This window comes from Piliocolobus tephrosceles, chromosome 3 (genome assembly GCF_002776525.5).
Source record: "Piliocolobus tephrosceles isolate RC106 chromosome 3, ASM277652v3, whole genome shotgun sequence".
Taxonomy (NCBI): Eukaryota; Metazoa; Chordata; class Mammalia; order Primates; family Cercopithecidae; genus Piliocolobus; species Piliocolobus tephrosceles.
This window is the reverse complement of record NC_045436.1, coordinates 126,358,288-126,375,683: the sequence shown is the minus strand read 5'-3', so window position 1 is coordinate 126,375,683 and position 17,396 is coordinate 126,358,288. Positions and strand designations below refer to the sequence as shown.

The 17,396-nt window shown below is 34.8% G+C and overlaps 1 protein-coding gene across 7 annotated transcripts in view; it reads left to right on the top strand.

The window, feature by feature from the left end:
- ADGRL3 (adhesion G protein-coupled receptor L3) overlaps positions 1-17,396 on the top strand; it is a 902,055-nt gene that overhangs the window by 792,381 nt on the left and 92,278 nt on the right. For all 7 annotated transcript variants that reach the window (XM_031935344.1, XM_031935342.1, XM_031935341.1 and 4 more), the window contains 2 exons: positions 9,256-9,465; positions 13,060-13,280. In XM_031935344.1, the coding sequence (XP_031791204.1) occupies positions 9,256-9,465; positions 13,060-13,280 (431 nt within the window). The remainder of the gene's footprint in view (positions 1-9,255; positions 9,466-13,059; positions 13,281-17,396) is intronic.

Sequence of the window (17,396 nt, the reverse complement as noted above, 5' to 3'; positions counted from 1 at the left end):
GAACTGTTCATTTTCTCTTATAAGACATTTATGGGCTGATGGAATTTTCCAACATTTACATTTGCACAGTCTGTCAAATATGCAGATAAATGAGTAGAGTCTACTTTAAATTTGGACAAGATGCAACATCTTTTATGTCATCTGAAATTTCATTAAAATCTTCACAGAAATCAAGGAGATGATTTGAAACTCCACTTTAGAATTCAAAATTCCAAGAGCTAGAGGGAGCATGGTTTTGCTAGCATGATTCAAGGTATCATTTGATATTTTGTAGCACCATGATCATTAATAAGATCTGACAAAATCAGCTCTACACTCTAAGGGGTCAACATATTGGTCCTCAAAATTTCCTCTTTTGTTTACCCTCGGGAACATTTTTAGTTGCAACATTTGAATCAGAAAAAAAGTAACTGTACTCAGGTGTGTTGAGCAAACAAGAGAACAAAATGATAATGCATGTTTATTCTTATTCCATTTTCAAAAGAGCACTGATTTTTTTGGGGGGGTTGGGAGGAGATAAAAAATGGTTTTGATTGACTTACAAAAACTTGCCTGCCTCATCCTAGTCTTGTGAGATCTAGGCTCCACAGGTGTATTCACATCACCTTCTGTCTAGTCTCAAATTAATTTCTGTTTATTGTACACTACTCTGTTTTGATTTTCTCCCTATTCTAGATCCATGCATCCTTCTATGTTATTTTTAAAGTAACACAGTTGTTTAGATTTTTTTTGTCAGTATTGTCATGCTAGCTTTGGTATTATAGTCATACTCATTTTCATCACTGAACTGTAAGAAAATGTGGTCATGATATTCACAATATAAAAACTAAAGTAGCACAATCTTGATACAAATCACTACAGTTAATTCACAGGCAAAATCAAAGAGAAGCTCAGGATCACAATGCGTGTGGGTTAAATACTCAATCACATCATCTAGAGTAATGCAACAATGGATGAACTGGTATTAGGATCACAAATCTTGATTACCAGCTTCAGTAGTCAGGAGAAAACTTGCAGGCGCCATTAAGAAAAATGAGTAATTGATGCTTCAATCCATTCAACACTAAAAATACTGTGGCATTCAGCCTCCATTTTCTAGGTGGTCCTGTGGATTTTGTAGATTTCTTTCAACGTTCTGCATCCATCTCTGAAATCTGAGGCTTTTTATGTCTTGGAGAAGGCTTTCCCAGAAAACAAAAATTTACTGCTAAAACCAAGACAGTACTGAGCAAACCTGGGCAGTTGGTTGCCCTATCATTAATTCTGTCTCTACCGCATACTAGTAGAATGGTTGTGGATAAATTCTGTATACTCTTTGCTTCAGTTTCTTCATCTGTAAGTTGGAGAGAGTAATAGTATCACATCACAGTGTTTTATAGAATTAAAATGAGTACCTTAAGAAAATAAATAAACTTTTCTAATAGAATCAGACATTTTGAAAATTATGTGTTAGTTATTACTGCTATCGTTATCAGCCACTTTAACTCAGAAATGCTAAGGATAAAATTTTTCCATCTGCCTAGCTTCATTTCCTACCTTCATCCCCATCCCAGACACTCTTAAATTATTTTCTTTCTATTGATTGATCATTCCATTTCCTTTAACAATTTCTGCTGTTTTCTTTCATTTGTTATGGTAGTCGCAAATCTGGTACACCAAATGTAGTTTTTTTGTTTGTTTGTTTGGCTTTTTTTTTTTTTTTTTAATTCAAAGCAAGATCACCAATAACTTAGAGTGTGCTAATCATAATAAGTATGCTTCTGAAGCCAGAAATTTTGCTAAAGAAGTTCCATTGAATCCAAAGGACAATTGTATATGGATGTTGTACGCTCTTAAGAGCACACACTAGTGTTTCTCTTTTACCAATTAAAGCATGAAAATACTTAGATTGGTTTTCAATTTGATACAGACTTGAATATTGCTGGTAGGTTGTTTCAGTTAATTGACCTAAAAAGAAGAAAGAAATATAGTCATATTGCCCTTCTTACTGGGTTACCCAACTATGGTATGTTCTGCAAAGGAAATCCTAATTTCTTCAGAACATTAATCCCTTCACTTTCCCAAGAGCTTGTGAGGTGACCTCTGTGTCTGATGACCTGGTTCTTAACAGTTAGATCAATGCCAGGAATTTTTTTCACAGAGTTCATGCCACATTTATCTGAAAATAGGTTTTTTGGAATCCTGCTGGCTTCGGTTTAATTTACGATTCAAATCAATGTTTTATGCTCATGGATATGTTAGTGGTAAGGTGAACACTCCTACATTTTCATTAAAAAAAGAAACTCAGCTATATTACAAATATTTCAGAACACAATATGTTGAAGAGGTAATTTTAAACTCATATTATTCTGCTTTACCAAATCTAGCTCAACATTAAAATAATGCATTATTATGCAAAAAGTAGAACAGGTTCTTGATAATTATTGGCAAGCAGTTGATAATTATTACAGGGTGATTGTTCAAGCAGTCTGAAAAATGCAACTCTCTAGAATTATTTTTTTTCAAAAAAGAAGGAAAAAAAAACTATCCAGAAGCATTCACAATTAATTTGTATAGTTTGTTTCCCATCTGGAAACACTTACATAGTTAAAAATGAAAACTATTTTAAGATCTGTCTTTCTCATTTGCTGACTTGCTTTTTTGACAATAAAGTTAGAAATATCAACAGTTTCACATAAAGTCTTCGTGTACTCAGATTATTATTATTATTTTTTAAATCATAAGGCAAAAGTCACATTTCCCTGTTCCAGAAATTTGGTCTTAGTATCATTAAATGTACCTCATGGTATATTGGAGGGTTTTACATGGACAGAGTCACTCTCACAAGTGACAATCATTGTGTAAGCCATCCATTCTTCCCATCACTCTCCTTTCGAGGTATGTGAGTGCTCAGTGACAAAGACAAAGCAGATTAGGTAAGACAAAAATAAAAGGAAAATCAGAAGGTTCATGTAAGTTTTACAAAATATTTGGCCTTTTGAATATGAATAGAAACTTCATAGAAAGCCTGAAAAAACAATTATTGTTTATATAAAAATTTCTTTCTAGAGATGATAGATTCATTGAATTTTCTGAAACTATCTTCTGAGGAATAATTCTGTCATTCTCTTCTGATTTTTCTCTCACATCTCCTTATCTTCCCTTAAGAAGCTAATTTCCTTGAAGTCTTTGATATTTTTGTTTATTGTTATTTTTTAATGAGTTTTCCAAGAGTTCCTTGCAAAAATTACACCGGTCTGTGGTACAGACCCTGACAAAATTTTTTAGTGTAATTCTTTGTTTGCTACTTTATTTGTCTTTTTGTTCTAACCTAAGGAAAAGTATATGGATGAATTAGTGTTTTTCTTGTTTTATCATTTAAAAGTCATAAGTGCAATTGTACAGTAATCAAGATGTAATTCAGATTCAAAAGTTAAAATCTGCTGTCTTCATCTGCTTTGGGCATTTTTTGTTTTATTTTCTCCCAGATAGGATCTGGGTCTGTCACCCAGGCTGGAGTACAGTGGTGTGGTCTTGGCTCACTGCAACCTCCAACTCTTGGGCACAAGCCATCCTCTCACCTCAGCTTCCTGAGTAGCTGTGACTACAGGCACCCTCCACCTTATCCACCTAATTTTGATATTTTTTGTAGAGACATAATTTCAGCATGTTGCCCAGGCTAGTCCTGATTTCCTGGACTCAAAGCAATCCGCCTGCCTCGGCCTCCCAAAGTCTGGGATTATAGGAATAAGCCACCACGCCTGGCTGCTATAGGCATTTTTATAGTCTTAATTGATAAGTACCACAAATATTAATAATAACTAAGTTGGAAATGTTATAAAGTGAAATTAGATAACTCATACTTGATTGGAATATTTTTTGGTGTTCTTAGTTAAAATAACATTAACATTTATTATTGTTATAGTTATTATTTTTCTGATCCTCCCTATATCATTTATATAGGCTTTTTATTATTTAAATGAAAATTGCTATTGAACATGAAAGAATTCAGAATACATTCAGATTTAAAAAATGAAAGAAATACTCACTTTCTTACTTTCACATATATTATGTGAATTACTTATCACAGTATCCTGAAGTCTCAGTTATTTTACTGCTATGTGGATAAGGCTTCTGATACTCGAACAGATTAAGTACTTTGTTAAAAGTAACAATGACTAAATTGAAGAGATAAGATTAAATTCAAGGCTTTAGACTCCAAGAATTACTCAAGATACTTCTTATTTACATCTGTACTTTTGTCTTCATTTTTATAATTGTTTGACACCTTCACATTATAGGATATCTTAAAGTATTATGATGTAACAGCCTTCTTATTTTCTAGCTCTAATTTTCTTTATCTTTTACTCAACATTTTAGAGCTGACGATTTAAGAGGAAGAGTCCCAAGGACTGTTTAGTGGGCAGCATGATACAACTTGTAGTTTGAATAAAAATCCATTGTAAAAGAGAGGGATGATTAAAGAGAGGTCATTTATTCAATCAATACATTAATTGTGCAGCTACTGTATACTACCTATTTCTGCAGGACCTGGAGGAGTGGTAATCAGAAGAGATGAAACAACTTATTCTCTTTGAGCTTTCTTTCTGGTTGGGAAGGGCACAGAAAATAAGTAGAAAAAATTATTAAAATATATAGTTTACATAAGTGATAAGGAGTAAGGTGAAAATAATACAAGAAAAGCAATAGAGAGAGTCAGAATATGGAAAACGGGTCTGTAATTTTAGATAGGAAGACTCAGAAAAAACCCTCTGTGGGAAGGTGACATTTGAATAAATAGTAAAAGGAGGGTGGCAAGTAAGCCATGCAGATATCTTTTGGAAGAGTATTCCAGGCCAAAGGAGCATCAGATGCAAAGGCCATGGGACTGGAATATCTCTCACCCATTCAAAGAACAGAGCAGGCCAATGGAAGTGGAATGAAGTGAAGGAAGGGAAGAATAGGAAATGATGTCACAGGGGTGCAGTTCTTAGGGCTATGTAAGGCTTTTGTAAAGACTCAGTTTTATTTTCATTGAGTGGGAGCCATTGGAGGCTTTGATTAGAGGAGCGATATTTTATGACTTATATATAAAAAGAATCTCTGCTCTGCTAAATATAGAGAGAAGTGGGATTAGAGCCAAAGTAGGGAGATCAGTTAAGAATCAGTTAAGAGGCTCTTCATATGAAATCAGATGGCTCCAATCAAGTTGGTGCAGTTGAGATAAGAACCTGTCAAGCTTAGTGGGTAAGACCTATAAGATTTCCTGTTGGATTAAATGTAGTGTGTGAAGGAAATAAAGGAGTCAATATAATTCCTGAGTTTTTGACCAGAACATTTTCAAGAATGAAGTTGCTATTTGCTAAAATGAGGAAAACAGAAGGAAGAGCAGATTGGAGGCAGGAGGGTAGAATAGGATAAGATCAGGAGCGGTTTTGGACATAAAATATTTGATATCTTATTAAATATCCAAGTGGAGATTAAATGGGTGCTAAAGCTGCACTGATATGAAAGGGTTCAGCTCTAAGGCATTTAGCCTAATAGAAGTGGGATTATAATTATTCAAAACCAAATATTTTTATAGATTGCTTTAATGTTAAGCACAGTACTAGGTGCTAGGATGTAATATTAATAAAATTGATATAATGCCTGCTCTCAAGGTACATAATGGTATATAGTTTGTCTTATAGGTGATTGAGTTATGTAGTGTTCACAAACATGCAATCTCAGAAAGGAATCCTTGTGGCATTATCACATTGATACAACTATACCTAGGAGTTTAATTCAAGGGGTCGTCCTCTTGAAAGGAGTTTGCTTTTTTCCATGCATGGACTTCCTTCCTAGAAGTTCTATTATGGCAGACTATTAATTATAAACAAGGCTTTTCAAATTTACATCTGTTATTTACATTCAGTGTCCACTTGATATGGTTTGACTGTGTCCCAACCCAAATACCACCTTGAATTGCAATAATCCCCATGTGTCAAGGCTGGGGCCAGGGGGAGATAATTGAATAATGAGGGTGGTTCCCCCATACTCTTCTCATGGTAGTGATTAAGTCTGATGAGATCTCATGGTTTTCTAAATGGGAGTTCCCCTGCACAAACTTCCTCTTGCCTGCTGCCTTATAAGACCTGTCTTGCATCCCCTTCACCTTCTGCCATGATTGTGAGGCTTGCAAGTGGAACTGTGAGTCCATTAAACCTCTTTTCTTTATAAACCCAGTCTTGTGTATGTCTTTATCAGCAGCGTGAGAATGGACTAATACACCATTGTTCTTTCCTGTTCATGTTACTGGTAAAATTCAAGTATTGAGTTGTCTTTGATGAGTGCTGCCCTCCCGGTATCATGGACATATAGGTGGTTGGTGTTGATGTTTTCCTGGCTAAACAGTCATAACTAAAAGGTGACTTATTTACTAGACTTGTTTGTTCTATATTTGAGTGCTACAAATTTTTGCTACTGACATTTCAAGATCTGATATTCTTCTCTTAGTAACTCTGCATGGGGTTTTTGAAGAGCATACTAAGGCACTGAGTAAAATAAATACATTTCTAATAATGCATCTACCCAGATAAAAGTGGGAGTTCTTTGGTTTCATATCATTTTTGCTTGTTCTTGTTCTTCTTTATTTTTTTTTCTTTTTTTTTCAAAAGGGTGTTTTAGGTCTTTTAGGATACATTTGAGATGGTGTTATGCCTGCCATTTTTCCATTATGAAAGACTGCTGTGCTAAACGTTGGTATTTGATTCTCAAATCACAGCATCTTTCGTTTGAGTCAAAGAAGAGAGCAAATAGCTGTCTATTCAGGGAACCAGGCAGCACTAACCACTCTCCATTCTCAAACACTAAAAGTAATTTAAGCTACCGCAGACCCAACACTGCTTTGGTAGTATCCCCCAGAGAACAAAGCTGTTAAAGCAAAATTTCATGTGGTTTTCTTTCATGACCTGAGCTCCTTCTGAGAAATATATCAAGAGGTATGCAGGAATATTTCAAAACTGTTTCATTGACAGTATTCTAGTGGGGGTCTTTATCAAATAACAACTGTGAAGTCATATCTGGCAGTATGAGGAGTGCTATGATTCAGATTACAGCATGGTGGCTCACTTCTAAGAATTTCCACATCCAGGAAAATCTTTGAAAGGATGAAGTTAAAAAAAAGAAGAAGAAAATCTGGATATATGTTTTTCAAATGTCCTCATTTAAAATCAATTTTTTCAACATTTATTTTAGATTCATCGGGTACATGGGCAGGTTTGTTACATAAGTGTATTCTGTGATGCTAAAGTTTGGGGTACGAATGATCCCATTACCCAGGTATTAAGTGAGCATAGTGCCCAATAGGTTTTCTACCATCGCCCCCCTCCCTACCTCCCACCTCTGGTAGCTCCACGTTTCTATTGTGGCCATCTTTATGTCCATGAATACTCAGTGTTTAGCTCCTGATTATACGTGAGAACATACAGTATTTGAAAAATCTGAATATTTATATAGATTAAAATTGGGCTTAGTGTGGAAGCCAACTAAATGTGGCGACTTCTGTCCTAAAACAAAAGTCAATGTGTATGATCGATATAGCTCAAAAAGGCATCACTTAGAAAGACAACTCTTTGTTGTCAGAATTTTTCCATGTAATTTTTATACTTTTACCAATTTTACATATATTCATAAAAGTCAATGCCATAGATTTTTCATCTTTTTTTAAATTTTGAGACAGAGTCTCGCTCTGTCACCCAGGCTGGAGTGCAGTGGCACGATCTTGGCTCACTGCAAGCTCTGCCTCCTGGGTTCACCCTATTCTCCTGCCTTAGCCTCCCAAGTAGCTGGTACTACAGGCGCCCGCCACCACGCTCGGTCAATTTTTTGTGTTTTTAGTAGAGATGGGGTTTCACCATGTTAGCCAGGATGGTCTTGATCTCCTGACCTCATGATCCACCCACGTTGGCCTCCCAAAGTGCTGAGATTACAGGCATGAGCCACTATGCCCAACCTGATTTTCATCTTTTAAAATTTTACAAAAATGCTGTCATAGTGTATAGATCTTGCTTTTTTAAAAAAAATAATATTAGATTTTTGTGTATTATCCATGTTTGTGACTTTAAATATAGTACACTGATTTTCTACTACTTTTTAAAATATCATTGTACAAATTAACCTTTTACCCAATCATTTATCCATTCTTCTACTGATAGAAGTTAGGTATTTAGGGCTCTTCAAAAAACCTTGAAGGAAAAGAATTGACAGTCATAGACAATTTCTCAACTTTTCTCCAACATCTTGATATACTTATTTGTTGGGCCTCTATAAATTCTAAAGCTTCACAGAAGTTTTTTTAGGGTAGGGACAAAATATCTCAAGGTGGAAATAAGAGTTCTGAATCTTAAAACAAGGACAGAAATGAAGTAATTGACAACTAAGGAACATGGCAGACACAGAGCTTCCCCTACTATTTTAACAGAACCAAAACATGATGTTTCAGTACAGTTCACGAACTTTTTCTTGTTTCTTAGCTCTATTGTCTGCTATATGCCACTTTAGTATAGCAATTCTGAATATTTATTTTCTGTCAATGTATAACAGACTCTATTCATGCAAAATCTTCAAAGATCAAACTTGCTGATGTCTCTAATCCATTCAATGTGAATATAAATCCAATGAATATCCTCATTCTTTTAGATCTTCCCAAAAATAAATGGTACACATGTGTGGCTATTCATCAGAATTCACTGGGGATCTTTATGAAAATACATACTTATATAACACAACCTTGGAAATTATGATAGAAGATTTATAGAACAAAGGAATTGCATTTTTAATTTTAAAACTCCTTAGATGATTCAAAAATTAGTTGAGATACAACTTCCCCAAGTATAAAGCTTAAAATTTTAAATAGTGTTCCCTAGTGGAGATGGTCTGAAAATTAGTCTAAAAAAGTGATACAAATTTAAAAAATAAAATGTTTTACCTTGAAATATTTGGCCAGAATTAAGTCGTTCTGCTTTAACTACTTATATTCTGAAAATGTTTGTAGCTGAGAAAGAAGCAAACACTATTGGCATCTCTGAATATCAAACTGATTTACACCTCACAGAAAAGATAAAATGCTCTATCTGTGGAAGAGAAAACCCAAATCATTAAGTTACTTTATTCATTGTGGGCATAGAGGGTATTTTGTGCATTATTGCTATCATGCTTTCTGAATCCAGGCCCTTATAAAACTTTGTAATTGGTTATGCATAAGCGCAACTTACGGCTTTTTTGTTGTGTTTCCAGCACAGTGATGCGGTCCATGACCTCCTTCTGGATGTGATCACGTGGGTTGGAATTTTGCTGTCGCTTGTTTGTCTCCTGATTTGCATCTTCACATTTTGCTTTTTCCGCGGGCTCCAGAGTGACCGTAACACCATCCACAAGAACCTTTGCATCAGTCTCTTTGTAGCAGAGCTGCTCTTCCTGATTGGGATCAACCGAACTGACCAACCAGTAAGCAACCTACATTGATACCAGTGAAGAATTTTTCCACTTCCAGCTTTTCAGTACTGCCAATATTAAAACTACTTAGTTAGAAAGTATCAGTTCTTCTAGTCATCTAAGATAGATACTAATTTTCAGGCCTTACTCAGTTTTCCATTTTTCATATCCCATCATCATAAATAAGCAGCAACCTTTACGAATAAGGTGTATATTTCATTTTTAAATAGACTTTTGTTTTTTAGAGCAGTTATTGCTTTACAGCAAAATTGAGCAGAAGCTACAGACATTTCCCATCTATTCCCTGCTCCTACACATGCATAGTGTCCTTCATTATTAACATCCCCCACCAGAGAGGTACACTTGTGACAACAGATGAACCTACATCAACACATCATTATCATCCCAAATTCCATAGTTTACCTTACGTTTCACTCTAGGTATTGTACATTCTCTGGGTTTGAGTTTTTTTCACTGCTTTGAAAATCCTCTGTGCTTCCTCTGTTTAATCTCTCCTTTCCCACTAATTTCTGGTAACCACTATTTTTCTTTTTTACTATCTCCATGGTTTTGACTTTTCAGAATGTCATATGATTGGAATCATTTAGTATGTAGCTTTTTCAGATTGGTCTCCCTCTTTCTTTCCTTCTTTCCTTCTTTCTTTCTTTCTTTCTTTCTCTTTCTTTCTTTCTTTCTTTCTTTCTTTCTTTCTTTCTTTCATTCATTTTTCTTTCTTTTCTTTTTTGACACAAAGACTCACTCTGTCACTCAAGCAGGAGTGCAGTGGCATGATCCTGGCCCACTGCAATCTCCACCTCCCAGGCTCAAGCGATCCTCCCACCACAGCCTCTGGAGTAGCTGGGACTACAGGCATTTGCCACCATGCCCAGCTAATTTTTTGTATTTCTAATAGACAGGGTTTGGCCATGTTGTTCAAGCTGATCTCAAAATCCTGGACTCAATCGATCCACCTGTCTCAGCCTCCCAAAGTGCTGGGATTACAGATGTGAAGCACCATGCCTGAACTTGGCTTCTCTCAAATTGTCATATATATTTGAATTTCCTCCATGCATTTTTGTGACTTGATAGCTTATTTCTTTTTAGTGCTAAATAGTATCTTATTGTCTGATGAGATATTACTTCCAAGATGTCAGTTATGCTTTTGTCAAATATGAAGAAAGCTGCTCTAAACATTTGTATGCAGGTTTTTGTGTGGACATGTTTTTAACTACTTTGGGTGAAACCAGGGAGCACAATTTGTGGATCAGATGGTAAGAGTATATTTAGCTTTAAAGAAACTGACAAATTGTCTTCCAAAGTGGTTGTACCATTTTGTGTTCCCATTAGCAATGAAGGAGATGTACATTTCTTCAGAAATTATTTCATAAACTTGTCTTTCTAAGGAACTACATATTGTCATTTTTTTTCTTTTGTTTTAACCACAGGGCTCAATATTGAGGAAACTTTGGTAAAATTATTTAGAAAATGAAAGAATATCTTTTTTTCCAATTAATAGATTGATGTTTTAAAGTTTGTAACATGCCTTAAAAATAGCCAGTATTATATGAAAATCTGCAGGTCTAAAATAAGTTTTTCTAATTGATGTATTTTGGAAAATAGTACAACCTGCAAATCATTTTTAGTATATGTAAACTCTTCCCAATTTTTGTTTGGCACTTCATATTTGGATGAGTTCTGGTCATGTCTTTAAGTGCTAACTTGCACGTTATTGCACCCTACATTTAGTTGTATCAAGGAAAGGAGGAAGAGAAAAAGGGAAAGAAAAGGAAAAAAAAGGAACAGCACTAGCCAACTGTTGGTAAAACCAAACAGAAAATGTAAATAATAGACAGTATCTTAATATTACACAGACTTTATGCCCACTTATAATTTTTGTGAGCCAGTTTCAGTTTACTTAAAATTTATGCACATGATACAAGTTTGTTATCATGAGTAGAACTGCAAATGAGCAGAAAAGTTTCATTTTGTAGAAGACTTTTGAGCATAATAAATAGTTCGCTTACTTAATGCTGTTTTCTGGTATGTGTCCATATGTATGGAGTACTTTACAATAAAAATGCAGTTGGATTCATGTTTGTGATTACACATTCATGATTAATGACTGTAAAGGGTACAATTATGGTGATTATATTTTTAATTGGGTATCATATACTAATGTGACAGCTTTCCCCATAAATGCATACCTATGAATAAGCAATCAAAGTACACATTTCTTTCGTCAAAAAAGTAAAGCCTTATGATAACAAAAATTAATAGTTGAAGTTCCAACTCAAAAAAGCAAGAAATGGAAAATTGTGTTATTTTCCAAGAATATATCATTTTATTCTCTTGTTAGCTTGCAATTCAAATGCTGTGTGATTTCTTTTCATTTAGAAACCTTATTCTTATTTTTGTTTCCTGATGTTACATATGGTATGAAAAACTTCGCCAAATATTGCAGACTACACAAAACTCATTTCTAACAAGTAATATAGAGAACAATGATTGATGTGAAAAACATGGGTAGAGTGCAGCTCAGCAAAACTTGTCTTTACTCTCCTTGCTAGCGAGGTGTCCTTTTCTGCACTCCATGTAGTGTTTAGGACCAGCTTTCTTTCTAGCTCCTCAGATGTAAGACTTCCTGATCTCTCCTTCATTGTCATCTTTGTAACCCAAAATTTGACCTGCCCTTTTGTCTCATTTCATAGAGATTATACTCACCAATGAATTTCTATTACTCTGATAACTTCTGTAACTTTACTGCCCTTTTCTAGCAGCAGTTATAGATTTTAATCAGGGCTTCCTATAAGGAACAAGAACTCAAAGAAATGAGAATTCAGGAACTGACATAAGGGTAAGAAATTGATAGTTGGTCAGCTGAAAATTGTAGTACTTTAGAAAATATACAAAAATAAGAACTGGCTGCCTTTTTTGACCAAACTTGTCTAAACCAATATTTAGTACAATAACAAAAAAATCAAAGAAAGAAAGCAGTTTGGGAACATTTAAGTAGATCCATTTTTATTCATGTTCACCATGAATTTTCTAACACCACCTTAAATCCTTTTTGATACCAGGCAGGGAGAAATAAACAATTACTAATAATTAATTTCATCATGAAACAAACAAACAGTAATAATCTCATCATGAAAAGACTGCAATTAACTACACTATTTAATTTTCCCCTTAGTTTTAATGTTTCTCTTTCATTGACTATTGAAGAACTTACTCGGTTAGTATGTTCTAACTCTAACTCATGATTATGGCCAAGAGAAAAAATTCTTAAAAACTATTTTGAAATATTTATGCACATCTCTCAGGAATAATTATTCATAGACTCTTATTAGAATTTTTTCTAAGTATTTTTTTTATTCTGATGATATGCTGTCATCCATAAGCCATTATTAATGTTAAAGGCAGTTTTCAAAGATAGATTATATTTAAGTATGTTAGTTTTAATATCTGTGTTTTAAGAATCTTCCCTAGATGATTATTTTGCAGACCTATTGTAAATTAGTTTCGGTAAATATTTAATTTGGTTTTATGGCAGTTCACCAGTATCCCATGTGATAGTGATTTGACTAAATCATTTGTTCCTTTTCCTAGATTGCCTGTGCTGTTTTCGCTGCCCTCTTACATTTCTTCTTCTTGGCTGCCTTCACCTGGATGTTCCTGGAGGGGGTGCAGCTTTATATCATGCTGGTGGAGGTTTTTGAGAGTGAACATTCACGCAGGAAATACTTTTATCTGGTCGGCTATGGGATGCCTGCACTCATTGTGGCTGTGTCAGCTGCAGTAGACTACAGGAGTTATGGAACAGATAAAGTGTAAGTTTATTGTTTTCTTTCTTTTTACATCTAGGTGAAATAAAAGTGTTGGATTTTCTTGGAAGCTAAGGTCTTTATATTACCTCACAGCAATAAATGAAGAAACTGAGCAGCCAATGTGTATAATTCAATCCATGGTTATACTTTGGTTATGATGTAAAAAGAAAAAGATACCTTGAGACTTACCATGATGCTGTTTTAAAACAGTATAATTTTTCCACATCCACATCATAACCTTGTGTAATTACGAAGAGATCATAATTTCATTTTTCTTCAGAACATTAAGACATTAATCAAAGGAAGAACTAGCTGTATGAACAGTTGTTTGCTAGTATAGGATGGTGCAGTCCCTGACATTGCTGGCTTCTCTTCTTCCTGACAGATCAGTTCAAGTCACTGGAAAGCCTTTTATGTCATCAACAGAAAGAGTATAGGAGCAGGGACAGCCCGTGTTTTTCCCCTTTTTTCCTGGGTAGACGTTGAGGTAGAGTGATGAATTTTGCTTTCAACATAGCTTTAAATTGGTAAGACATACCTATCAAGATGTGAAGCATATTAACATGGAGTTCAGAGAAAAATATGTTTGTAATCTACATGCATATAACAGTTGAGATCTCTAGAGTAAATCAAAGTTTTATGAGAAGATTAGAAAGTAAACCAAGATAGACCTCTGATGAATAATCATATTTAGAACATAGCCTCAGGAGAAAAAATACAAGTAGAGAAAAAGAAGAGGTAAGCAGAGGCTTAGAAAGATTACCATGAGGTTCAGATTCAAGGCAAGGGAGAAGAAAGTCTCAAGATGGTGCTTCAAAACACCATTAGTGACCAGAAACAGTGGTGCATGTCTATAAGGCTACTTAGGATGCTGAGGCAGGGGAATCGCCTGGGCCCAGCCTTTGAGATTACAGAGAACTGTGACCATGCCACCTTACTCCAGCCTGCATGACAGCGTGATAACTCATCTTTAAGAAGCAAAACAAAACTAAAACAAAAAACCACCATCAGTGGTGTTTTATGTCAAAATTAACTTAAGTAAAAAACAAAAACAAACAAAAAAAAAACATTTGACCTCTAAAACAAGTCTTTTTTTTTTTTTTTTTTTTTTTTTTTTTTAAAGAGGCAGGGTCTCTATGTTGCCTGGGCTGCTGGAACTTCTGGGCTCAAGTGATCCACCTGCCTCAGCCTCCCAAGTAGTGCAACAGCCATTTTTGCAAAGTACTAGAAGCAGAAGTCAAATTGGGAGGTGTGAAGAGATAAGTCAGTAGTAATAGTGTTATTTACACCTGGAAGTAAGTTGATTGAAAAATAGTGAAAATATTAACTTATGTGATAATCATGAAGGAATATTTTAAATATGAAGTCTTAAGCATGTCTAGGGTGAGAAGAATCAAGTTAATAGGAGGAGATTCGTAGAGAGAAAATTCCTTATGGTACATATGGGCCAAATGAAAGCGAAAAGTCTTGGGGGTTAGAATGACACAAGACTAAACACAAGATTAGGAAACTCTTGATTTATTAATAAAAGTGGTCTTGAAATTTGCAAAGTCCATGGCACTAATTTTACAGGTGAGAAAATAAAATACTAGATTAATTAATTGTGTTTCCTGTGGTTATAGAGTTAGTTGGTAGCAGATGTGAGATAAACCAAGTCAGGTTATTTCAAATCAACTAGGAATGTTTTTTTTTTTTTTGAAACTGTAGAATGACCTCACTTTTTTGAGGTGAGTGTGAAGAAAAGGACAGACAAGGTACATTTTGAAGCAGAGGAACTTTTCCATCAAGTAAAAGATGCTGATTTCTATTGAGTGAATAGGTGAGGTCACATCAAGAGAACGGATTTGAAAAGCTTTGAAATGAAGACTATGGAAAATGTTCTAAGGAGCCAATTAGATATTAATAAAAAGATTTTCAAACAGCAGTGAAGGCTCAGATGAGGTTAGATAACTTCAATTTGTACAGAAGTTAATAAGCCGAATTTCATGACTTTCCACCGGCAATCAGCAGTCTGAACATGCTGGCAGTAAAACAGCTTGCTTCTCAGAAGTGAGGATTCATAAAAAGGGAACGACAAGAAGAGGACGCCAGAATTATTGGGAGCATAGTTAAAACAGCATATGTGAACTATGCTATTTTAGGCACCAACACTACAATTAAAAGAAGACTAATTCACGTTGAGTCTTTGTCTTGAGTACAGTGACAGGCTGTGTAAAACCATTTGTCTAAATATGCCAATAACTATTTTTTTTAAATCTCACCTTTGTGAATTGTAATCAAGTTTGTGATTTTTTTCTGTTAATTCCAGTGACATTGTGATACAGACTAGGATTAGCAAAAAAAACCACACACAAAAAACAAACAAACAAAAAAACACATTATCTGAGGTTGTCCCTAAAGATATCTTAAGAGTATTAGGTTGATATAGGTTTATTTGTTTTTTAAAATAATATCTTTGATATATTCATATAACATAAAATTCAGTCTTTTAAAGCATATAATTCAGTTGTTTTTAGGATGCTCATAGTATTATGTATGCATCACTATTGTCTAATTTTAGAATATTTTCATCAAAACAGAAAAGAAAGCCCCTAGCATTCATTTCACCTAGGTCATGGGACTTTACATTCTTCTCAATGCATTTTCTACCACGAAATTGAGTAATATAGATATGTGTGACCTCATACTATTTCAAATATTGTTGCTAAGTAGCTCCATTTTGCTCTCTTGAAGTTCAAAATTACATTTTTCTTTTACATTAATTTTTTTCTCCTTAGGTATTTGGAAATTGTCCTGTTTCTGAACTCATTCAGTTTGTTTGGTTTGTGTTTTAGTCATTTACTTTGAGACAGATGTCATTTTTTGGATAGTAGAAATCTGTCTTTTCTTAGAATCAATAATATGTAATCTCTTGTGACTTTGTTAAAGCTTTGGCCATCATTGCTTTAATTTCCTGCACCATAACTGGAAGCTCTCATTTACTGACATTATTACTGTGTGAGACTAGGGGCTAATTTATTTCCCAGGCACTGATTTAAAACAAGCCTTAATAACAGTTCAGTTTTGCAATTATCACTTTTTCCAACACAAAGAGAAGCAAAACAGATATAGAGAAAAGGGAGGGTAGATGGAAAATGAAGAGGAAAAGACAGAGAAAATTTCATTATTTCAATTATTTCACAAGCAGGCGTAGCACATTTTAGTGTCTTGTTGTACATTTTTAATACATTGTCCACAGAGAAGCCTTCAGAATACATGTAAAAGAATGTTTAACTTCTACTTTTTCGGAATTCATGCAGTCCAACATCTGTACAGTGCTGTTTTGCCCACTGAAGAAGCAGATACTGAAAAGAGAACCAGTACTGAGCCATGGTGTTTACTTGAAAAGTTGAATTGAACAGATTGTTTCCATCAGGGTTTAATCAAGACATCACAATGAAAATATAAGCCATTAATTTTTATGCAACTCAAAGGATTTCTATATATAGAATTATATATCTTGTTTCTTATCATCGAGACTGTCTTTGTTCCAGTTTCTCCTGCTGTTGTGCATTGCTTTTATTTTGTTTTATTTTGTTTTTTGAGACGGAGTTTCACTCTTGTTTCCCAGGCTGGAGTGTAATGGCACGATGTTGGCTCACCACAACCTCTGCCTCCCGGGTTCAAGCGATTCTCCTGACTCAGCCTCCGGAGTAGCCGAGTAGCTGGGATTACAGGCATGCACCACCATGCCTGGCTACTTTTGTATTTTTTAAGTAGAGACAGGGTTTCTCCATATTTTTCAGGCTGATCTCGAACTCCCAACCTCAGGTGATCCGCCAGCCTTGGCCTGCCAAAGTGCTAGGATTACAGGCGCAAGCCACCATGCCCGGCCTGCTTTTATTTTATTTAATATGACATTTCCCACTCCCTGCTCACCACGTGCATCTTTTTTTGCACACATCTCTGCTGTCTCAAGTTTGTTTGTTTGCAGTGTCCCCTTCCTCTGTACTACACTGATTTTTTCAAGTATGAAAATGTATAGTCCACAGCCTATAATACAGTGGAATTAGCCAGAAATCAGAGAAATATTGTTAACTATTTTCTTTAAATTATTATTAAGCTCAATACAGTAAAATT